General features: G+C 57.1%; 1 protein-coding gene across 1 annotated transcript in view; it reads left to right on the top strand.

The window, feature by feature from the left end:
- KCNH6 (potassium voltage-gated channel subfamily H member 6) overlaps positions 1–23277 on the top strand; it is a 30793-nt gene extending 7516 nt beyond the window's left edge. Inside the window, exons 3-14 of the mRNA XM_066204840.1 lie at positions 3493–3648; positions 9955–10166; positions 13726–14154; positions 14886–15285; positions 15504–15703; positions 17746–17998; positions 18444–18637; positions 19428–19527; positions 19781–20068; positions 20443–20623; positions 21439–21637; positions 21981–23277. Of these exons, the coding sequence (XP_066060937.1) occupies positions 3493–3648; positions 9955–10166; positions 13726–14154; positions 14886–15285; positions 15504–15703; positions 17746–17998; positions 18444–18637; positions 19428–19527; positions 19781–20068; positions 20443–20623; positions 21439–21637; positions 21981–22268 (2900 nt within the window). The 3' untranslated portion in view covers positions 22269–23277. The remainder of the gene's footprint in view (positions 1–3492; positions 3649–9954; positions 10167–13725; positions 14155–14885; positions 15286–15503; positions 15704–17745; positions 17999–18443; positions 18638–19427; positions 19528–19780; positions 20069–20442; positions 20624–21438; positions 21638–21980) is intronic.
- Positions 23278–23537: the final 260 nt, after the last annotated feature.

Raw genomic sequence — 23537 nt, 5'->3', positions numbered from 1 at the left:
CCTCTGTGCCCTTCCCAGCCCCTCTCCTCTGCTCCTTTATATAATACCACTATAGATTTAGCCACTCTGCCATGAGACCCTGCAGATTAAATCTCCTGGCTGGGGGGAGGGCGGGCCTGGGTAAGAGCTACAAGCACAGATTAATAGCTCGCTTTTTTAATATTCATAACAATACTGGCTTGTGTCCGGCTCTCGGAAACCCCCGTGTCCTGTTGATTAGTTTAATACTGATGATACTGACAAATGCATTAACCACCGGTGGCTGCAGGGGATAAGAGGGACAGGGAGGGAGGGCCCCCAGCAATGACATTTTTAATGTTGTTAAGTGTTGGCTTTTATCAAGGTCAGAAGACACGGTGGGTGAGAAGGCACAAACCTCCAGGCACTCACTCAGCCTGGGGGTGCTGGAAGATCAAACCCAGGAGTCCGGGGAACGAGCTGGTTTCTCCAGCCCATACAAGCCCACCACATTGGCTGTGGGACCCTTCAAACCAGCACCTGTGTCGTACCCCACCTGCCCGGCCCTTTCTGCAGCCCCCAGGCTGGGTTTCACCCCAACTGGGCACAGGCACCCTCATGCTGGTGGCCACAGAGCACAGGCAGGTTGTGAATGCCCCGAGGGCTCCTCCAAGAGATCATTTGGTGGCTGGATAAAATTAGATGGATGGAGACAGATTAGCTGAACAGCTGAAGGAAGAGGCAGTCAGATGGATGGGGACAGTCGATCGAGGAGCAGGGATGGGAGGGCAGGGCTGAGGTCCCTCCGGGGCTGGCTCAGCCCACTGCTGCTACAGCAGGTCTGGGGCGGCTGGTTTTTGTGAAGAAGGATGGGGAAGTTCAGTGTTTAGCAGAGCCCAGGCTGGCTCACCACAGGGAAACTGAGTCAGGGCAGAGGGTGCCACGGCTCTGGCAGCTGCAGCCTCTCCACAGAGCTGGGGGTACTGCAAATCACAGCAGCACAGAGACCTCAAATCCTGGGGGAATGCCCTGTCTCTGGGACAGGCTTAAGGGAATCTGCTGCTCCCATCCCTGTCCCTGACACTCCCTCATTCCCTCGATACCTCCATGCGGTGCAGTGTGGGTCTGAGCAAGGCACTGAGCTCCTGGGAGGCAGGGCTGTGCCTGTTGGGGCTAGTTTTTCGGGAGCGATTCCCCTGGTTTTGGAGGGAATTAACTTTTGGCCCACCCTGAATTGGCCAGGCAGTTGGACTAGATTATTGCTGTAGTTCCCTCCCAACAGAAATAGTCTATTTTATTTAATTTAAGAAGGGATCAGCGAGGGGCTCACAGTGACATTGGCCAGGGCTGCTCAAGCTCAGCACCTCCCAGATTTGCAGGATCAAACCAGGCACCAGCTGCCACCCAAACCCACCCCCAGCCACCTTCCAGCTGCTCCTTATATCCCTCCAACTGGATGTAACTGGGCCCAGTTTTCAGCTGTTCAGCACTGGCCACGGGATTAACCCTTTCCCATGCCACATTGGGCCTGCCAGGATCTAGCCCCCCTGAGAACAGCTCAGAGCCCACCCCTCCGAATGCCATGGAGGAACTCAGGAAGGAAACGTGAGGCCGGGGAGGAATGCAGGAGGGCAGAGCACCTGAGCCAGGATTGGGCTATCTGGACCAGAATTCCCAGTCCAGGGGGAAGCATGGAGTTGATGGCTGCCCATGCCAATGAACCATGTGGGTTCCAGGAAGTTACTGGTGCTTCAAAATCACCCCTGGGGGAAAATGACTCCTCCTTTTCTAACAGACCGAAGGAGCAATCATCCCTGAGAGGGCTGCCCTGTGCACAGCCCCTGCACACCCTGGTGCCAGCGTTGACAGTGGCAGAGCTGTGGCATCCTGGGGATGGCCCCGCCTCATCCACCAAGCCCGTGCCACCCCAGCACACCTCACTCACTCAGCACCACTGACAGGGCATCTCCTGATCTAAAGATCCCTAAAAATCCTGACAGAGGGAGGGAAAAGAGCTCACTTCTTCCTGCTTCACACAGAGGTAACCTGCCACGTGCCATGCAGCCCCCAAACAGCTTTTTCTGCCAAAAATCCACTCCCTCCTCCCCAGCTCACACATTTAAGTGGGTTCCCTCTCCCTTTGGTGAACAGTAGAAAGAGAAAGAAAGAGAGAAAGAGAAGAAGTAGAAGAGAAGAAGGAGAAGAAGAGAGAAAATCATGGCTGGTGGGGTCTTTAAACAGATTTCACCATATCCATTTCTTTCCTGTTCTTGTGCCTGTGTGTGCGTCCGTGTATGTACACATCCCTGACGTCACGGCAGATTTTGAAGTTGCCCGATGCCGGCCATCTGCTCCTGATTACGGGAGGCCCTGAGCTCCTTAAAATTATACGCAGAAAGGCCGACATGCCCCTCCCGGCTGGAGCGCGGCCACGGCCGGAGCGGGAGCTCTGGGTCGGGCGGGCAGCACAGCCCTGCCCGATCTGCTAATCCCTGGTGATCAGAGCACGGGGGAAGGAGAGACCAGGGATCTGCACGGGGCAAAAGCTGCCATGCGAGGAGGTGGCTTGGCTCCATATCGGCTGGAATGGTACCTGCGTGCTCCATCACCTCTAGGAGTCTGAGGATAGGAGCCTGGGGATGTTCCGGGGGTTTTGCCAGAGGGACCATGACATGTGGCTTGGGGCATCCTGCCACCAGGGCCAAAGCAACAGCAGACAGCTCAAGGAAGGGACTCAGTGATTATCCCCTAAGGTAGGGTTTTTGGAGGATTTGGTGGGAATAAAGCTGGCAAAGGAGGTGGGAAACCGCCTGCATCCTTCACTTCGTGCTTTGGAAAAGACCTGCAGGTGTTTTCAGTTGCCTCCAATGGCAGGCTGGTGCCTGGCTGCTGCACAAGAAGAGCCACAGGGTCGAGTTGACATCCAGCAGGAAAATCCCTATGGACGTATCTGGGATCCTCCTCACAGCCTCCATCACTCCCAGACCACTGAGCCAGTCCTTGTGCCCCCTTTGTGCCTCAGTTTCCGCATGGCAGGACAAGACAGGGCAATGCCTGACCACTCTATGCCTTTAGGGAATGTCCTTGGGGACCACCACACTGGTCCCACCCCATCCTGCTGCCCACGTGGGCTCATCCCCATTGCCTGCATCCAGTCCCCAAAAACTGCCTGGTGATTGCAGGGCAATTAACTGCAGCGTGATTACAAGCAGGATGCCTAATGAGGTTAAACCACTACCTGGGACTTCCTGAGTTCTTAATTACTCACTCTTTAATTGCTGCTCTCAAGTACATTAATATAAATGACTGTCTGGGACAGAAAAAAGAGATGTGATCAGTGTGATTGGGATGCTTCAGGGATATGGCCCTTTCCCAGGGCTCAGATCATGTTCCATATGCTCCACTACCCACCAGCAGAGATTGCACCCATCAGAGTGCTCAAAACCCCCACTTTCCTGCTAAAAGTGTTTGGTGCAGGGGGGAGGAGGTCAGGATCCCCTGTGCAGCCCCCCTAAGCCTGTCTCTGCTCGGCAGCGTCGTGTTTCCGCTGCCTGGTGGATGTGGTGCCTGTGAAGAACGAGGAAGGCGTGGTCATCATGTTCATCCTCAACTTCGAGGATCTGGCACAGCTCATCGCCAAGAGCACCGGGCGGAGCCTGCACCAGCGCCTGTCCAAGAGCTGGAGCAAAGGTGGGTGTGCGGGGGCGGCGGGAGAGCAGCGCGGCGCCCTCGGCCCGGGCTTTGCCTGGGAGCACCTGGGGGCGGAAGGATGCGCCTGTGTCTGGGCAGGACCCTGCTCGGGAAGAGGTTTGTGAATTTGCACAGCCGCAGCTCTGCCTGCTCGGGGACTGGTCCAGCCAAACCCCAGCTGGATGGGCAAAGGTTGTGTGAGCCAGCTGTGCTCCCCTCGCGTCCACAGCTGCCCGCACACACTCCCCAAAATCCCAGAGAGGTGGGGAACAGGGCTGGGGAGTGACCCCTGCATGGGATGGTGCCTTTCTGAGAGGAGATCTCGCTGTGAGCGGAGCCGTGGAGTCCCCTCCCTGAACACCCCCGCATTGCTGGGTCTTCTCCATCTTTAACACTGGCTTGGGCTGGAGGTGCTGCTGTGGGGCAGGACCTGTGTGCGGGGTCACCAGGAGGGCCAGGGGACATTTGGTGTCACCAACAGCACGGCTGTGCTGTGGGGATGTCACTGTGGGCGAATGGCACAAGGATGGCTGCACTTTGACTGCTCAGCCTCCCCCAGCTTCAGGCTATTCCCTGCTCTCCTAGGCTCATTCCAGGGTTTTGGAGACAGTGGAAAATTCAAATTCCCTTTTTTGGGAAGACTGAATCAAAGGGAAGCTGTGGTGAGGCTCTCGAGGGGATGTGGATATTCAGGGATGCAGATGTTAGACTTGACAAAGAGCTGTAACTTCTAAATCTCCTCCTTCCATACAGCCCTCAGTGCCGGTCACCTCTGCTGGAGTCAGGGAAATAATCGCCCCTCTGCCTTCATGACGACATTTCCTAGAGGTGCTGTTGGGAGGCTGTGGGCAGGCCTCAAAATAAAGCTGTGGGAGCACCGTGGTTCTGTCCCCCCATGGCACATGAGGTGGCACAGCAGGACCAAGATCAGAGCCAGGGCCACATCAGGGAACAACGGGGACAACTGCCCATTGAACTGGAGTGTGTGAGTCTCGGTGCATTCCCACTCGGTGCATATCCATGTCCTGGAGCCATTCAGGTGTCTGTGTATGGCAGCAGGCACCAGCAGAGTTTTGTCTGGGTTTGTATGTGCTCGGGCCAGACATGCACACAGGGGGCTCGTGGATGTGTGTGTGTGAATGGACAGATCACTGTGCATGTGTTCGTAGGTCTGAGAAGTGATGAGATTCGTATTTTTGATGGATTGCTTTAGTACCAGCTGCCCTCTACACATGACCTGCTGAGGAAATTCCAAATCCTAGAACCTGTGTTGCTTTGCAGCCCCACCAGCTCTCAAAATATCTCAACATGGGATGCACCCATACCCCATCCCACCCAAAGACAAACCTTTGGCAGAAGGCACCCAAATCAAGAGTACCTGTCACTTCCCTGCATGTGGGATGTTGTGTTGTGCATCCCAAGGGGTGTTTCTTGGGTTTCCCCCTCTGGTGACAGGGAGTGCAAAGGCCAGAGCTGCTGGTGCCAGTCCGGATCGGGCTCTCGTGCACAGGTTTTCTGACTCAGTCTTTAATTGCATAGCCACGGGTGGCTGCGTTGCTGGTCGCCAGCTCATTGGTGTGCAGGCAAAGTTGGATGCTTTGCCTCTTCCAGCTGAAAAGCTGCTCTGGGCAGTGGGGATGGGTTGAGCAGAGGGAGCCTGTGTGGTGCTCCATGGGCAGGGGCATTTCTGGGCAGGCTGGAACCCTGCCCAAGCAGCTCGGTGGTGTTTTGGGGCTGGATGAGGGAAGTTAATCTTGCCAAAACCAAAGAGCTCCTCGATGTGCTGCTTTTTTCCAGAGGACAATGTCTTTGTGGAGCCCATGCCACAGCCCACATGCCCCAGGATTCAGGCCACCTTTCATGCAGTTAGGGAGCAGAGTTGGTGCTGCTGGATGAGCTTCAGGGCTGACCCAGGCCCCGAGGGTGTGAACCTAGCTGCTCACACGAACTCTGCAGTAGCAAGTGACCATGGTCTCCTCTAGGAGAGGACAAGGGACTTTGCATTGAGTGTCACAACCAAGGACATTGGGCCCTCTCCACGTCTGGGCTCTTCCTCTCCTGCACCTCTCTCACAGCTCCTAGCAGCCCTGGCTGCCCTTGTCCCAGCCCCAGTCCCTGGTTGGGTGGTCTCCTGGTCCCCTGTGATGGCAAGAAGGGACCTGTGTGGTCCAAATTCCCTCACTGAAAATCCCAAACAAATCCAGGAACAAATTTACTAGCACTACTTTTCTTTCTACACCTTTCTAAATTACCATCTCTGCTGTGTGGGTTTTTTTTTTTCCTTAAGTTCCACCAAGGAGATTTAGAGGCTCGATTTCCTCCGGGTCCAAATCCCTTAAGTGGCTTTAACCTCTTTAATTGGCTTAGGGGTGCTCTGCACCTTTCCTGTGTCACATCTGCAGTTGTAGGGAACTCTTCTCCAGCTCAAAGGAGCTTGCTGCCAGGTCCGGCTCTGCCTTGAGCACACAGCAACGTGGTGGCATGGGAATAGCAAGTGCTTTGGAGGAGGAAGGGCCACACAGCACGTGCGTCCCCCAAAGCCACCCAGAATTCCTCTGCCCTGTCCTGCCCCGCTCCAGCCATCACATGCAGCTAGGTCACATCTTTCTCTCTTGTGTTTTGTTTTTCTTTTTAACAAGGTGAAGGTAGGAGTTTGAAGTTTAGTCTCCCGTCCCTGCGGCGACTCAAAATCCAGCGGAAATCTCTGCCCACCAGTGAGTTTGATGGAGTAGCCATTGACTATGGAAAGGTAACCGTAGCCTTTGTCTGATATAAGCCCACAGGCCAGGTCCCAGCGCTCTCCCTGGCTGTCCCCATCCCACCCCCTTGGCTGCTGTGGCTGGGGCCATCTCTGGCACGGGGCCGGTGCTGGGCGCTGGCCCCGCTGAAGGCTGGCAGCGAGCGCGGGGCTTTGGCGGCGTGGGCTGCAGCTCCACGGTGCTGCTCTGCACATTCCATGGCTCGTGGGGGGAGCGGGACACGTGCCAAAGTGGGGAGGAAGGTCCGGCTCCACACTGCAAGTTGTCCAGGATTGTGGAGCTCCAGGGAGTTGTCCCCCTTCAAGGAGGGGACGTGCTGGTGGCTGTAGGAGCATGGAGCAGGGGTGCTCTGAGCAGGGACTGGCAGGCTCGTTTCCCCACGTTTTCCTGGCAGGGACCAGGCAGCACAGGCAGGTCCAGCTTCTCAGCCATCCAAAGACTGCACTTCCCACGATGGAGGGTGTTGCTGTCACCAACCTTGAAAAACTGTTGGTGGGGCCTGTTTAGAGATTGCTGTTCTTGGTGGCTTCCTGACTGTCACTCGTGCTCAGGGTACCTCCAGTCAAAGGCGGCTTTTTCTGTTGTTTCCTGAAACGCTGCAGCTCAAGGCTGTGAGCAGGAGGCTTTGTCTCTGCTAAGGCATCCCCAGGTGCCAGTCTTGCTGTGCGGGGTGTATCCAGGCAGCCTGGATAAATCTGCTTCCCCAAATCATAGATGCCATGAGATGGAAGGTGTCTGTCTTCTCAGAGGTTGTGCTTATGGTAGCTTGAAGATGTGTGTAGGGTTATCAGATGCTTTGGGTACATCATTCCTATAGGCACCAGCACTGCTAAAAGCCCTGAGTACCCCCAGGCTGGAGCTGCACGGGGCACTGCAGTATTTCAGGGCACACACATGGAAAATGTGCATTGAGGACCACCTGATGATCCACCATTTTGCTGGAGCTTGGTCAGGTGGGCACAGCCCTGCAGGTGCAGGGCCAGCCAGCAGCCAGCCTCTCCAGGCACCCATCCTAAAACCTGCCCTAAGGGCCTTAGGGACGGTGACAAGTGCCACAGTTCCTCCCGTGGGTATTACCGGTGGGGCACAGTCTCATGGCTTTCTGCCCCAGAAAGTGGCTGCTTTGCACACCCCATTGCAGAAATTGAAGTCTGGAAATTCTTCAGGTCTCCAGGGAAAAAGGTTTAGCTATGGTTAACAGTGGGTGTAGGAGAAGGAGGGCAAATGTGGCCAAATTTGCAAACCCAGCAGCTCCTCCAGTGCTTCCTGGTGCAGAGCACATCCTCTCCCGTAAACACCAGCACAGGGCCTGGGCACTGACCCTCGGTGGCGGCCCGAGCTCCTGCAGCAGGTGAGGGAAGGGCAGCCCCAGTGGTGGGACATGGGGACATCTCAGAAAAACGCATGGCACAGCAGGAACTCCAGGCAAGCCTGTCCCTAGTTCTCCTCTTCTCTTGCTCTCACCTGCTTCCCAGCTGTGCAGCATCGCCTTGCAAACCTCCCCGCGGCCGCCCAGCCTCCGGCGGGAGCTGGTAGGAGGTCGGAGCTGCCAAGTCCCCAGGGACTCGGCCGCCCCACTCCAAAGCAGGTCCTGGTCCAGGCTGGAGATGACCTCAGGAGCTGCAGTGCTTCCCAGCCCTCTGCCTCTCCTCTGACCTACCCTGGCTCCCTCACCTTCCCCCCCAGCACGCGGGGACTCCTTCTAATACAACGCTTTCTCCTGGCTGTCTTAAAGCCTGGTGGTGACTCCCTGATTTTGAGGGACATGAAGACATCGCCCAAGGAAAACTGTATGCAGTCAGAGACTGAATCCCTCCTGGAAAAGGAGCGGAGGCCAAGCCTGGAGGCTGACCCCACCCTACAACACTCGTCCCCGAAACAAGAGCCTCCCGTGCTGGGCCCTCGAGGGTCGTACCCTGCGTGGGGTTTCTTTCGGTCTCGACCCGGGGGCAGCTTCCACAGCCTCCGCAGGGTCTCCTCCTTGGACAACTTTGAGGCTGCGAGGTCTGAGTTCCAGAGAAAATTCAGGGAAAGGAGGGCAAACTCAGGTAGGGAAAACCCCGGAGCTGTCGGTTCTACTGCGGGAGTCAGAGTTCTGGCAATGGCCTCAGCACATCTCGGGGGGGAGGTCTCGGTCTCTTTTCCCTCTGCAGAGCGGAGATTACCTGGGTCTTCTCCCCAAAGCCCACTGGTCTCCCTGCAATTCCCTGCACAGGCAGGTCCTGCTCTGTAGGTAGAGCCGTCCATGGTTTGTGTGTGAGATGTGAGACTGAGTGAGGTTGCATTTGGCTGCCCCACACAAGGGGCATCCCGATGCCACCCCACCTTCCCTGGAGGGAGGGAAGGGGTCTGCAGGCCTGTGCAGTGTGAGCTGCGTCCATGCGTTGGAGGTGGGTGAGACACCAGCCAGGCCACTCTGAAGGGCTGGAGGGAATGATCCTTCACCATGCTGTCCGCACCCAGACCTCTGGTTCTCGTGAGAGTGATGATGACAAATTAGATGGAGGTCAGGAAAGAGAAGCCTCTCAGCTGGGGATGAGCGAGATCGTTCTGTGGAATCTGGCTGTAAAAATGGGTTGGGAGTTCATGATCCTTCAATAGTCATGGACCCTCAGGAGGAGACACAATGTAGAGGGAGGGAAGGGGAATGAGCAGGGAGAAGGGTGGCAGCAGGATGCTAACTGGGCACCTTCACAGTGTCTTCAGATGCCTCCTGCCCACACCACCGCTTGGGTCAGTGTCAGAGTGCAAGGGTTAGAAGGGGTAAAAAATTGAAAATACAACCCTGCCCTGCCTATAGGAGATGGAAAGGTTGGTGCACACTGAGTACATTGCCTGGGGATCTTCCTGGAGCCCTGGGTCTGGGGACAGGCTCCCATTCATGACAACATGCTGCCAAAAGCCTGACCGTGAAATGACCACTTACACAGCTTCCTCCCTGGTCCTGCACTGGGGTGACCCATATCAGGATCCACCCCCACGACAGCTCTTCTTCTGGAGAAAGCTCTGACCTCCCTACCTGGAGCTGGGCATGGAGGATTTATCTGAGTGGGAATATCATCCAGCTCCTGGTTCAGTTTGGTGGCCAAAATCCAAGACAGCAGCTCAGAGTTGTGTTTGTCAGGCTAAAGCAGGCAAGGGTGGAGGAGAACAACCTCCCTTGTCTGTTTTCATGCCAGTTTTGGCATCTCTCCCTGGTGAATCTCAGTGGGCTGGTCCCCAACCCACTACAGTCATCGGGGTAGCAAAGGACACTGAGTGTCTCTGTGTTTTGGCAGCTGCTCTGAGCCCCTTGAAGCAGGTTTAATGGTGAAAAGATGGGTGATGTGTGGGAAAAACAGCCCTCTCTCAGGCATCCCAGGTTGGGCATCCCGCTTCTGAGCCAGCCTGAAGAAGTCAAGCCTTTATGGCCAAGCAGACTTTGGCACCTTTTGGTGGCACCTTGTGGTGGTCCCCAGCTCCTGGAGGTCCCACACAAGGTCAGGGCTCTGGGGATCTGTTCCTGCCCGCACCGCCCTTCTCAGTGCTCCTCTCCATCCTCTTTCAGAGGCTTCCCATGTCAAACCCAACCCCCCGAACTCCACCTCGGACTCGGACCTGATGAAGTACCGGACCATCAGCCAGATCCCCCAGTTCACTCTCAACTTCGTGGAGTTCAACCTGGAGAAGCATCGCTCAGGCTCCACCACAGAGATCGAGATCATTGCCCCCCACAAGGTGATGGAGCGCACCCAGAACGTCACCGAGAAGGTCACACAGGTATGTGGGTGGTGAGATGCCACCAAGGCAGTGGTGGGGTGCTGGAGTTGCTGCTGGGCGACAGTCACAAGCACCCCAGTGGCTTTGGGAGGAGAGGAGCAGAGAGGGCAGTGACACCTGGAGATTCCATCCCAGGAAATGCCAGGATCCCTGTGTTTGGTTATGCCTTCCTCTGAATGGCTAAAATTCTCGTTGTAGTCCCCTAAATGAGTATTTCTGGTAATTTGTGGCTGGGCAAACACCAGCATGAACCGCTTGTGATGGTGGCCTTGAAGGGGACACGCGTTTGCGTGTTTGTGTGCACATGTGGCTTCTTTTGGGGGAAGCTCTGGCCACTGTTCCTGCCCCCGGCGCTGGGAATGGAGCCCCTGGGGCACCGCCGGCCCCGAGGCGCCCGGCCAAGGACCCGGCCTGGTGGCAGCACGCCGAGGGCCACAGGATCCCCTGGGAGACAGCAGGTGGCACTGCGCTGTCACCAACACGAGTGGCACCGCCCGTCACTGCAGGGGCACTTGGGCGCTGTCACCCAAAGGGACGCGCATGGACTAGCACATCCCATGGGGATATCAGAGCGCGTGAAAGATGCTCGTGTATCCCACAATCGTGAGGAAGGAGCTCTTCTAGCTGTGGGGAAACTGAGGCACGGGAGAGCCTCAGTGTACGAAATACATCTAACGGCACCTCCCCCTGTTGCCAGCGGCAGCCCAGGGCAAATTTAATGAAAATGCAGCCATCTGACCCCAGAAAAGCCTCCAGGCTTGGGAATTTGCTCCATCAGAGTGGGGTGCCATGCAGGATTCTCCCTCTGTCTCGGTGGCAGCAAACCTTTAACCTTTAACTTCACAGCCCCCATGCACAGGGGCTGGGCTCCTCACTTCACACATCAGCGAACAGTCCTTAGGCTTGTTTAGCCCCTGGCTTGTCCCGGTCACTAGTCCCTCTAATCTGGGGGTGACCAGTGACCCGGGACTAGCCCCTGAACGCCGCAGTGGACGGTGAGCAGCCTCCATGCCCCAGTCCCCATCACAAGGAACTCACCAGGGGTCAGTGGTCTCGCCGGGGTGACTGTCACAGTGGTGTTGGCCACTCACTGTGGGGTCAGTAGCTTGCTGTGGAGGGATGGGATCAGAGCTGGCGGGATGGGATGGGATGGGATGGGATGGGATGGGATGGGATGGGATGGGATGGGATGGGATGGGATGGGATGGGATGGGACGGGACAGGATGGACCTCTCCTCCCTGCCTGTCCTCACCCCAATGTCCCCCACACCTCCCGCCCAAGCCACAGCTCCCTGCTCCTGGCTGCTAAATAATTCATGGCGAGGCAGAGACGGCGGCAAGGCACCGTCTAAAAATACCAGCGGGTGGGCAGGGAGTGGAGACAGGGGCTGCTTGGGATGGTCTGGCCCTGCAGTGAGCTGGCAGGAGGGCAGCTCACAAGTGCAATGGAGGTCTCAGGCTCAGCCTCACAGGGCTGTGGCTCTGGAACACAGCTTGGAGGCACGTGGGGATGCTGTGGGGTTGGTGTCACCAGGCTGGGGTCCTGTCTGCAAGGTGGCATGTGTCCCAGTCCCCCTGTCTGTCCTGCTGGGCAGGAGGGTGCTGGGGACAGGGATGGGGGGCTGAGCTGTGTCAGTACACGTGCTGGGAGGGACAGAGGGTCACTGCCAGCCTGCAGCCAGCACCATGGGCCCGATCCTGCCCAGCCACTTGTGCTTGAGGCTCTCCTGGTGGTTCTGGAGTGGCCCCCACCTCAGCTCAGTCCCCTTATCCCCAGCACCAGGCAAGGGACATTGGGGAACAGCTGGGAAGGTGATGGGTGCCAGGCAGAACAAGCATTCAGCTGCTGAGGGTGGGAGCATTGCTGGTTTTCCCGGACACGAGGTGAAGGAGCCCATCTCAGGTCTTCTCCATGCATCTTAGTTTTGGGATCAAGCGTTTTATCAGTGTTGCCTCGTCCCCATCCCCACCGTCCCCACAGGAGCCGGTCCCCAAGCCCAGCCGGTGCCTCATTCCCTCCACAACGATTGTGTTTGGGTCACTTTTTCCAATCCCTCCCCTCTCCGTCCACCAACGACGTCGACGGGTCCCGCTGCTCCATTGGCGCTCCTGTCCCCACGGGGGCCCGGCATCGATTGGGTTTGATTAATCCGCGCCGGGCTCCGAGTGCCCTTCGCAGCCGCATGTCTCCCACCCGCCTGGCCGAGTGCCTGCGTGCCTGCGTGGGCAATGCCACGGCCCGAGCGCTGCGCCCGCCGTGCCGGACGCTGCCGGGGCCTGTGGGGCTGGGGGCCCCCATGGTGGACACCCGGACTTCGAGGGTCAGCTGCCGCCTGGGGCGCCGGGCCAGCTGCAGGCAGGTAGGAGCAGGGGGCACCTCTGGGGCACGGGACCCTCCGGTGTCCTGGGGCTCTGGGATGCGGGAGCGGCTGCTTGTTGTGGGGTGGGGCTACAGAGCCTTGAACGAGACGGCTGTCAGAGCAGGAAGGATCAGACCCTTCTTCCAGATCTGTTGTCGGAGCCATGGTGATGCTCATCACTGTTGCCCCGGGATATGTGGATCCCCCTCTCTCCTCCTTCCTCTCTCTTCTCCTTTGCAGCCCAGAAAAAAGCTCCCTTTTAGCTGGGGGGCTCAGTGCCACCCTCCTTTGCAACTGGCACTGGTCCCAGCACCACAGGGACACTGGGGGTCAGAGCAGCAGGGGCAGGAAGGGGATCCCGCTGCCCCAGCTCCAAACAAGCCCCTTCATGCCACCACCCCTCAGCACCCAGAGCAGGGCAGCCCCACCCCTCCCGTACCAAGTGCCTTGTGTTGTGTCCCCACAGCGGCTTCAGAGCCATCAGGACCTGGCATTGGTCCTGGACGGGGAGCTGGGCCAGGCCTGGGTGTGTGGGGGACTCACTGGTGCTGTGGAGTGTCCCCATGAAAGCTGAGAGCCACGGGGACACATGACAGAGTGGGAGGGTGCAGGCACCATCTCACCCCTTGGGACGGTGTTTGCACATTGGTGGCCACAGGGGAGACGGGAAATGTGCATTGCCTGAGGCTTTGCTGCGGGTGGCCCAAGCTATCCCTCTGCCAGGAGGACGCCCAGGGGAAGATCCTTGCCATGGCCAAGAAAGGCATGGTGCAAGGCTTGCAGGATGCCTGATGTGCTGTCACCCTTGGGTGGCACAGCCATGGGATGGCATCTCCAAGCTGCCCAGCCCACAGCCCTGTGCCAGGGATGCCCAGCAGCTCCCGAGCAGGTGGCACAGAGCTGAGGGCAGGGGGAGGCACAGCAGCAGGCACTTTCCTCTCTGCTGGCTCAGAAGGACATAAAGCAGGTAAGAAGCTGCCCCAAGGGTGCTGTGACCATCAGAGACAGACAAGGACTTTGGTGTGAGCCAGTGGGCAACCGGGCAAACACATCTGCAGCCAACAAAGGTGAAAAAGCTGTGGGAAACCATCGTGTGCTCCTCGATGCTCTACCAGCACATGGAAGTCCTTTGCCTGGTTCCTGGCATTATCCAGCCTTTCTCCTGGCCTCCCATCCTTCTCACACCCCTCTCCTGGCAGGTGCTGTCCCTGGGCGCTGATGTCCTTCCCGAGTACAAGCTGCAGGCGCCGCGCATCCACCGATGGACCATCCTGCACTACAGCCCCTTCAAGGCCGTGTGGGACTGGCTCATCCTCCTGCTGGTCATCTACACCGCCGTCTTCACCCCCTACTCGGCCGCCTTCCTGCTCAACGAGGAGCAGGTGGAGGAGAAGCGCTGGGACTGCAGCTACTCCTGTGACCCACTCAACATCATTGACCTCATCGTGGACATCATGTTCATCGTGGACATTGTCATCAACTTCCGCACCACCTACGTCAACATCAACGACGAGGTGGTGAGCCACCCCGGCAAGATCGCCATCCATTACTTCAAGGGGTGGTTCCTCATTGACATGGTGGCTGCCATCCCCTTTGACCTGCTCATCTTCCGCTCCGGCTCTGATGAGGTAAGAGCCAGGTCTGTCAGGACAGGAGGGGACTCATGGATGGATAGGGAGAGATGGATGGGAAAGAAAGAAAGGGATGTGGATGGTTTGATGTGAGTGGTGGATGGCCAAATCCATGGGGAGAGGGATAGTTGGTCACAGGGTGGAGAAGGGTGTCTTTACAGGCTTTTAAGCAGCTGGGACCTGGGACTTCATTTTTTAGGGCCAGGCAGTCCCTACTCTCAGTGTTAAGAGTGGGTCCACTCCCCTTGCTGAGGCTGACCCAGCAGAGCAGGCTGGGGGCTCAGCTTAAACAGCTGGCCCCACACTCCAGGGTGGGTGAATTTGGTGGGGGTGCATTGCTAGCCAGACTCAAAATGCTGACAGTGGGATAACCCTGTAGTTACTGTACTGCCTGGAGGCCCCACATCTGGGAGTGAAAGGCTTTTGGGAGCAAAGGCTGGCAAGGTGAGGACCCATCCAGGAAACACAGGCTTGGCCTTGGCTCTTCCCACTTGCTCACCTCTAATCCCAGAGCTTGCTGCCTTTATGGTCAGCAGAGGGAAACCACCCTTCCTGTGCTGTGAGTCATCTGACCTAGATCAGAGGTCACCTCCAGGACAAGGTGATTCACACTCTAGAAATGCATTCTAACCCTTCAAAGGAAGCACGGCTCAGCTGGTAACATGCCTTTGGAACGTGCCATACTTATCCTTTGCTTGTCCCTGAGGTCTCTCACCTCTCCCCTGCAGACCACCACCCTCATTGGCCTCCTGAAGACTGCCCGGCTGCTGCGCCTGGTGCGCGTGGCGCGGAAGCTGGACCGGTACTCGGAGTACGGGGCGGCCGTGCTCTTCCTGCTCATGTGCACCTTCGCCCTCATCGCCCACTGGCTGGCCTGCATCTGGTACGCCATCGGCAACGTGGAGCGGCCCTACATGGAGCACAAGATCGGCTGGCTGGACAACCTGGGTGACCAGATCGGCAAGCGCTACAACGACAGCGACCTCTCCTCTGGCCCCTCCATCAAGGATAAATACGTCACTGCCCTGTACTTCACCTTCAGCAGCCTCACCAGCGTGGGTTTTGGCAATGTCTCGCCCAACACCAACTCCGAGAAGATCTTCTCCATCTGTGTCATGCTCATTGGCTGTGAGTGCCTGCGCAGTCCCACCGTTCCCATCCCTGCTTTGGAGGTTGGAGCCTCTCCCTCTGCCTTTGCCTGTTCCACCCAGACAAATGGATGGCATGATAGAAATACATGTTTTCGGGTCCTGGCAGATACGGGCTTTGGGCCTGCTGGTTCCAGGTCCGATGTAGCTGGACATGCAAGTCCCCATGTCCCACTGAGTCCTGCCCTCTCATTTCAGCTCTGATGTATGCCAGCATCTTCGGCAACGTCTCAGCCATCATCCAGCGCCTCTACTCAGGCACAGCGCGCTACCACACGCAGATGCTGCGGGTCAAGGAGTTCATCCGCTTCCACCAGATCCCCAACCCCCTGCGCCAGCGCCTGGAGGAGTATTTCCAGCACGCCTGGTCCTACACCAATGGCATCGACATGAACGCGGTGAGTACGGGCAGGTGGGCCCTGTGTCCCACAGCACTTTGTCCTGAACAACGTGGCATCTAGATCTGGGTCCACTTCCATCCTTTTCATCAGGACAGAGGCAGGAGACTTGGGAGGCTGGAGACAGGCCCTATCCATACATCTCCTGCTGCATTTCCACCACCTGCATCCCCCTTTCTCCTTCTCTCCTTTTTCTGCCCATTGCTTCACATCTACCCAGAGGTTTTCCAGGGTCACGAGCACATTTCCTGGCCAGAGAGCATGTTCGGTGGGGAGCTCAGAGTCCCTGTTGGCACTGAGCACTTTCAGGCTGGTGTCTGTTGGTGTCACAGGAGTGGAGCAGGTATCGATCCAGCTCCTCTCCACACCACCGGTTGCTAAGCAAAGTGCATCCTGCTCTCACAGCAGGGAAAGGAGGGCATTTAAATGAACCTCGATCCATTTTAATTAGAGCCCAGAGAGGCAGCTGTTTGTTAGCAAAGGGGGGATCAATGGCGGAGCTGTGCTGGAGAGGCGCCGTGTCTCCAAGCCTGGCAGCAGGGCTTGCGCCGACGGCGCCGGGGCTCTGCAGGGATGAGGATGTGGCTCGGCCCAGGGGTTCTGGGCTGGGGACTGGACTCACAGCCCCGGAATTCAGTGCACAGATGGGGCGGCTCAGCCAGCAGCAAGGCAGAGGAATGAGAAAGGATAAGGCAAGGAGGGACATGAGACCTTGTATTCCTTGTCTCTTGACCCTGGGCAGTTTATCAGCCCGCTCATTCCCAGCTGATCCTCCTTCTTTTCCTTGAGATTTGACCCTGAGCAGCATCAGGACCACAGATTTGTAAGAATTCAGCATCTCCCTCCAAAGTTGCTGCTGCCACATGAAATGAGTGGGCAGCATTTGGGGGTTTGCTGCTGCCAGATCTTTGGGTTAACCCCCTCCGGTGGAGGAGACGCCCTGAGCTGGACATCAGTGGCAATAATGCAAAGCAATGCCAAGGCACCCTACCAAGCACAGGTGCTCTTGGCTTAGTATAAACCCCGGTCACAAATCCTGTGAGAGCTGAGCTTGCGGCTCAGCCATGCCGCCGCTCACACCAATTCCTGCTGGGTGCCGCAGAGACACAGCGTGATCTCATCCATCACCCCACAGCCTGATCAATTCGTCCACCCCTGATTTCCCAGTAGGGAAACACTCCTGCTAGCATGGGAGATCATGAAGCCACGAACAAGTCGTGCTCACCAGCCCCAGAACGGCTGTTCCAGATTTAGCCACCAGCGGGATGTGAGCAAAGAGGACAGCGAGGAGGACCCCAGGGCCATATGCTGCTCTCCAAAAAATCTCAAATCCAGGTGGTTTTCACCTTGGCACTATGAGTCATTGGTGGCAGCAGCTTTCTCCATATTGTGAGCTTTACCTTGATGTCACCTTCAGATTCAGCTTTTGTTCAACAAGAGGTATTTGCACAGGTATATTTAGCTGTCAGTGCAGACAACTCTCCCATGCTGCTGCTTCTTGGCATTCAGGCAGGTGCTGTTTAATTAAGGTTTTTGTGCTCTTTGTGCCAGTTTCTGGTCTCATTCATCCAAGATTAGAGGGTGTAAAGATGAAAAAGGGGATATGCCACCAGTGGGTATAAATAGATTGAACTGGTTACTTTTATTTATTGCTTGGGAGTGCTGTTGTCCCCAGCCACAAGCAGTAAAAGCCAGCGACAGGCAGACGGGCAGGGATCCACCGAGGGAAGTCAAAAGACCATCAAAATCACAGAATCACAGAATGGTTTGAGGTTGGAAGGGACCTCAATGCTCAAACTGTTCCACTCCCTGCTATGGGCAAGAACATCTTCCACTAGACCAGGCTGCTCCAAGCCCCATCCAGTCGGGCCTTGAACACTTCCAGGGACGGGAAAATGTCCCCACCTCTGGCTTTCTGGGAGCACAGTCTCCCTGTTCGGCCTCATTGTTTCATGCTGAATGTCATACAGCCTCTCAGTCCTGTCACAGCCTTCCCTCCCAGGGACAGTGGCGTGACGGCATCTCTCCCTGGCTCTCCACAGGTGCTGAAGGGCTTCCCCGACTGCCTGCAGGCCGACATCTGCCTGCACCTGAACCGCACGCTGCTGCAGAACTGCAAAGCGTTCCGGGGAGCCAGCAAGGGCTGCCTGCGGGCCCTGGCCATGAAGTTCAAGACGACTCATGCACCGCCTGGAGACACCCTGGTGCACTACGGAGATGTCCTCACCACGCTCTACTTCATCTCCCGGGGGTCCATTGAGATCCTCCGGGAAGACATTGTGGTGGCCATCTTAGGTGAAAAAGTCCTTCCTTTTGCGAGGGGTGACGGGCGAGGGGCAAAGGGTGATGGGCAGTGAGCAGTGGACAAAGGGTGGCAGGTGAAGGTAAAGAACTTCCCCACATTTTGGGGAAAGGAAGGTTGTTCCTCAGCATCTGACGGGTCCCCACGCCAGTGGACAGGGAAAGGAGGATCCCTGGGAGATGCCGGCAGAAGCCGCAAGGGAGAGAGGACAGCAGAGCATGGCTCAGCAGTCGCCGGCCGTCACTGATGACCCAGTGCCCTGGCTTGGTGTCACCACCAGCGATGGCTTCCACAGTGTCATCCCCGGCACACACAGTCAGGGCCAGGGTTCCCGGGCATCCCCTTATTCGTGAGCCCCAAAGTCAGGGGTGCTGGACCAGAATATCTGGAGCAGTAGTGGGTGCCCACCTCTGCATAATGAGCCGTCTCTTGACACAGGGAAGAATGACATCTTTGGGGAGCCCATCAGCCTCTACGCCCGCCCAGGGAAGTCCAACGCCGACGTGAGGGCCCTGACCTACTGCGACTTGCACAAGATCCAGCGTGAGGACCTGCTGGAGGTCTTGGACATGTACCCAGCCTTCTCAGACAACTTCTGGAGCAACTTAGAGATCACCTTCAACCTACGAGATGTGAGTGCCAGGCTGCCCCAGGGAGCAATGTGCTCAGAGCTTAAATTTGGCAAGTGGGAGGGCTGAAGCAAGGATGTCAGCAGGCGCAACAGCCACATTCCCCAGGGCATTCTCCAGGGAGTTATGATTCCCCGCAGCAGGACACGTCTACTGTCCTGCTATATGTCTCTGAGCTCTTTGGAAAAGCTGGCACAACAAGCCATGCCAGTGGTACTCTGCTCTGCAGCACTTGTAAATTATCCACAGGGCTGCTCCAGCCTGGGCAAATGGGCTGCACAAGTTTTGAGGCTGCTCAAAGAAACGAGCAGAGATGTTCTCATGCTTCATTGAATCGGGTACCAGCTTCCTCTGAAAATTCTTTTTTAAATAATCAGGTTTGCAATCCCTGAACGGCTTGAAGCATTTTTGCCAGTGCTGTTTGACTCTTTTATAGTGTGTGACTGAACTTTGTCCTTTCCTGACTTTTTTTTCAGACACCTGAAATATAGAAAAGAAAGTCAAATTCCCTCCTTGTCCTGTCGCACTCTGGGATGTCCTGCCACTTCTCAGGGTGCTCCTTCCCTCCCCATGGCCCTGACACCCTTACCTCAGTCTCAGAGCAGCAAGGACAGCCTCAGGAACCCCTTGAAATCTGAAAGCAGTCCAGGAGGCGCTGGGTGGGACAGGGCAGTGGTGAAAAGACAGAGGTAGCTTCACTGTCAGAGGACAGGGAAAGGGCTGTAGCCCCCACGGCACGCATGGATGGGACGTGGCTCCCTTTCCCTGGTGACCAGCCCCTCTCATTCCTCAGGCAGACAGTGTTCCCCGCTCACCCCTCAGCGAGGAGTATGACTGCACCTACCGCCGGGCTCGCCGACGCAAGCACTCCCTTTGCCAGCCCAACAAGCCAGGTGAGTCCCTCTGCGCTGGCAGAGCCCGGCCTGCAGGGTGGAAGACTGGGATCATTATTAATTACTGCCCTGGCAGGTGCCCCAAAGCAGAGATTGCTGCTGCCTCTGTCCCTGCGAACCATCCCGCAGGCACCCAAACAGCCTTCCCTCCCTCCCCTTGGGGTGCCCCAGCCCTTCGGGTATCCTGAGGGAATCGGGGCTGGTTTTTTCATGTGTGGTGCTCCCCGACCTGAGCTGCTGTGCTGTCCCACAGACCCAGACACGGGCATCTCTGACGCAGAGCAGTATCACACCTACTCCGAGCTCACCAACCCGCAGGACCCGCTGAGTAAGGACCAGTGGGACGACCTGGGCAGCAGCACCTCTCCCTGCTCCCAGGCCAGTGACGATGAGGCCAAGACCGGCAGCCCTGTGAAAGCTGAGCCCTTCCCCACGCCCAAAAAGGATGACTTTGCTCTGCCCTCGCTCAGCCTCATCACCACCGGCACCGGCAACACGGAGGTCGGCAAGCAGGTGGCGGAGAGCAGCCAGTCCTACGCAGGTACCCAGGGCTGCGGCCAGGGCTGGCAGGAGGCTGGGGAGAGACGCCTGGGTGCCGTGGCCTTGTCTTGGAGCAGGTCCAAGCTGCTCATGTACATTTGAGGGGAGCCACACTCTAAGGCCAAGGGTCTTCGCTGCCTTTTGCCCCCGGCTGGATCTGCCCTGTCCCTCCTGTGCCGCTCGTGTATGTCAGGGTGGTGGCTGTCCGTGTGCGTGGGTGATGGCTCTCCAGTATGTCAGTGGTGGCTCCACGTGTATGCTGGTGATGACTCTCCATCTGTGTCAGGTGACAGGTGACAGAATCTGAAGCACCTCCATACCGGTGCGGCTGGAGGATGCAAGACAGAAGTGCTGAGATGTCTCCTCTCCTTCCAGCCACTCCCCTGGATATTCCCAACATGTTCACCTTCTGGGAGGATCGGCAGCCAACCCACCCTGCGGAGCCTTTGCAGCACATCTCGCTGGTGCACAGCTCGCAGGACATGCCCCTGCACGGTGACTGCAGGCCAGGGCAGATCGAGTCCAGGCTGGAGCTGCTGCAGGCCCAGCTCAGCAGGTGGGCAGGGTGGGAGAGGACCTGCGGGATCTGGGCCATCACCTTCTGCTTTCTAGAGGTGGCCACAGTGGGCTTTGTGTGCACCAATGCCAAGTCCTGACCTCTGGGACGCTGCATTCCTGAGGAGGGGGTGGGAGTGCTTTGCAAATGCAGCAGCTTCTCAAAGGGCAAGTCCAGCCCCTCATCTGCTGCTGTGCCACCACTGTGGGCTCTGCTGCCCTTGTTGAGCTCATTTCACCACACACTTGTGTTTAGGTGTCTCTCCAGTGCACCATCCTAGCGCTGGGGGACAGATCTGCCTGCTCTGTAGGTGATGCTATGATGTGTCCTGCAAGCGGGGCTGTGCCCACTCCTGCCAGAGCTGCTCACTTCAGTCAAGGACAAGGCAGAAGGAAGACTTCTACTTTTCTGTTTCCTTCTGCTCCTGAGTTAAAAGTGGTTGGCACTAACCTGCCTTGCTCCATCTGTCAGTACAGGCAGCTGGTCTGGAGAATTGATCCAGATTAAAACTAACCATTGCAATTTTTTCCCCCTCCAGGGTAATTTTAGCTTTTTTTCAAATCCCCGCTCCAGATCCCAGTTTGGCTCCACATAAAATTGGGCAGAGGATGATTGAGTGTGGCAGGAGAGAGATGGCAGGATTGATCTCTCTCTGGCAGGGCTGGTTTGAAGCTCTCTAAAAACCTCAACAAGCAGCAGGCAAAGCATCACTGCCCTGGGGCAGCAGGACCGGCACCTCCTCCCAGTGCCTCCCCTGCCCAGCTGCGGGATGCAAAAGGGTTCTCTGCGCTAACGCCAGGCTGCTCTGTCCCCAGGCTGGAGTCCAGGATGTCGTCAGACATTAACATAATCCTCCAGCTCCTGCAGCGCCAGCTGTCCCAAGTGCCACCCGCGTACAGCCCCATCTCGCCGACCTCCCACAACCTGGCCATGTACGGCATCGTCCCGCGGAGCCTGGAGCCGCTCGCCCCCTGTGCGCCTCTGGAGGACCAGGAGCTGCCCACCCAGGAGCAGGTAAGGTCACTCCTCCTGGCTCAGCATCCACCGGGTCCTTCTGCCCCAGTCCTGGGTTCTCTCCAGGCAAGGCACAGCCAAACACTCCTGGGTCCCAGCAAAGCCATGGGGCCTGATTTGGGAGCAGATCAGGCCAGTGCATCACTGGTTTTGGGGGGTACAGCTGCCATCCCAACACTGCCAGGTTGCCCCATCAGTAGGGAAGGAAGTGGGTTCCTCTGCTCTGAGGCTTCCTCAAATGAAAAATAAAATTTTGGGGCTTGAGGCCTGATGAGGCCTGAGAGAGCGTGGCTACTTTGTTTTGCTTTTACCATAACCCATACAATTCCTCGTTTCCCACCAGAGCCCGAGCTACACGGAGGTAGAAAAGTTCCACTTGAAATCCAGGGACTCCTTGTCAAGCGGGATGCAGCTGTCTGTGTCATCCGACAAAACCATGACCGTCTACTCCGAGCAGGAGCACCACTCCCCACCTCTCCCGAGCCCAGAGCCTCCCCACCAAAGGGCAGCAAATGCCCAGGGACTCTTGCGGGGCTCTCGTTTCCCTTCCCTCCCTGAGCACTTGGAGGCATCTTCCGAGCACCAGGACATTCAGAGACACCTCTCCGACCCCCTGCTTCCTGGAAGTTAGAGACGTGGGAGCTGTGGGGTGAGTCAAGAGGAACCTCAACTGCAAGCCCGGTCAGTTGATGTTGATTTTGACTGCAAGGGTAAGACATTGGACAATGCCATTGGCTCAGGGGTTTAATTTGTAGCTATCTTCTGCCACCGTGACAGGAAACATAGAGTGGCTGGCTTCCAAGGTCAACGTTTTCCAGCGGTTCCCATAGAGTAGATTTCATTTGCACATTAGAGTGAACCTAGAACAGTTCTAACAGCCACCATCGAGCTGGTTAGGCGACGTGGTTCTCACCCCCTCCTCCTTGCCAAGGCTTCCTCTCGAGAAGGGCACAAGCCAAGCGAACCACAGCGACCACGGGAGAGCAAATCCACAGCTCTGGGCTGTGAGGCTGCTGTGCTGGAAACCTCTGGAGCAGGGACAACTGTGTCGGTACAAGGCTCAGCCCAGCAGAGCCCGCAGGTGTTACAGAAGGGGCGGTCACCGCAGATCTCCATGGTGTGGTCCAGGGGAAACTGCAGGTGGCAAGCCCAGGACAAGGACAGAGGAGAGAAGCTTTTCCTACTTGTTTGCCACTGAGACGTGAAAGGCCAACAGCCCCTGCCACCTCAGCCTGCTTCAGCAAGAGTCCCAGGGCACTGACTTCTCCAGCAAGGCTGATCATGCCGTGCAAACCCCAACACGCATCCCACAACTCCCCAGGTAAATCCAACTCGTCAGTGGGCTGGGCATAAAGCACAAAACTCAAAAGCACAATCCCAGAAAGCTGAAAAGCCCCAGACACCCCGTGTCCGGCCCTCCCTCCCGGCTTCTCTCTTTTGATAAAGGTTCAATAGGTGCTTCCTCCGGCCCACCCCTTCTCCCGGCAGACTCCGCAGCATTCCCGTAGGAGAAGCCCACGTAGCACTGCCGCCTCGCCGCTCGGGTAGATGCTGTCATAGTCCTAGGCCGCCAGCTCAAGTAATGTATCGAGCTCCCTTTGAGAGTAGTCAAACTGTGAGCATCTCTTTCTCTGGAGTTTTAGTGTACACTTTGCTAATAAAGATGTTTTTGGCACCTAATGTGAATTACAGCTGTGTTCGTCGGGAGCATCCGTGAATTCATCTCCTGCGGTCAAAGCCCCGTTGCTTCATCCAGGGAGCGTGGGGCTGACAGAGCCCCTGTGCAGTCAGGTCGGGGTGCAGCCTGCAGGGGCATTGCCGAGCAGTGCCTTCCCGAAGGGATGCAGTTGAGGCTCTGCAGTAATTTGGGAAAGCTTTTCTACAAGCCCAGGCAGCTGCG

Source organism: Chamaea fasciata, unplaced genomic scaffold (assembly GCF_029207755.1).
Source record: "Chamaea fasciata isolate MVZ Bird 193981 ecotype frontalis unplaced genomic scaffold, bChaFas1.0.hap1 SCAF_27, whole genome shotgun sequence".
NCBI classification, from domain to species: domain Eukaryota; kingdom Metazoa; phylum Chordata; class Aves; order Passeriformes; family Sylviidae; genus Chamaea; species Chamaea fasciata.
This window is presented reverse-complemented; position numbering and strand designations above follow the sequence as displayed.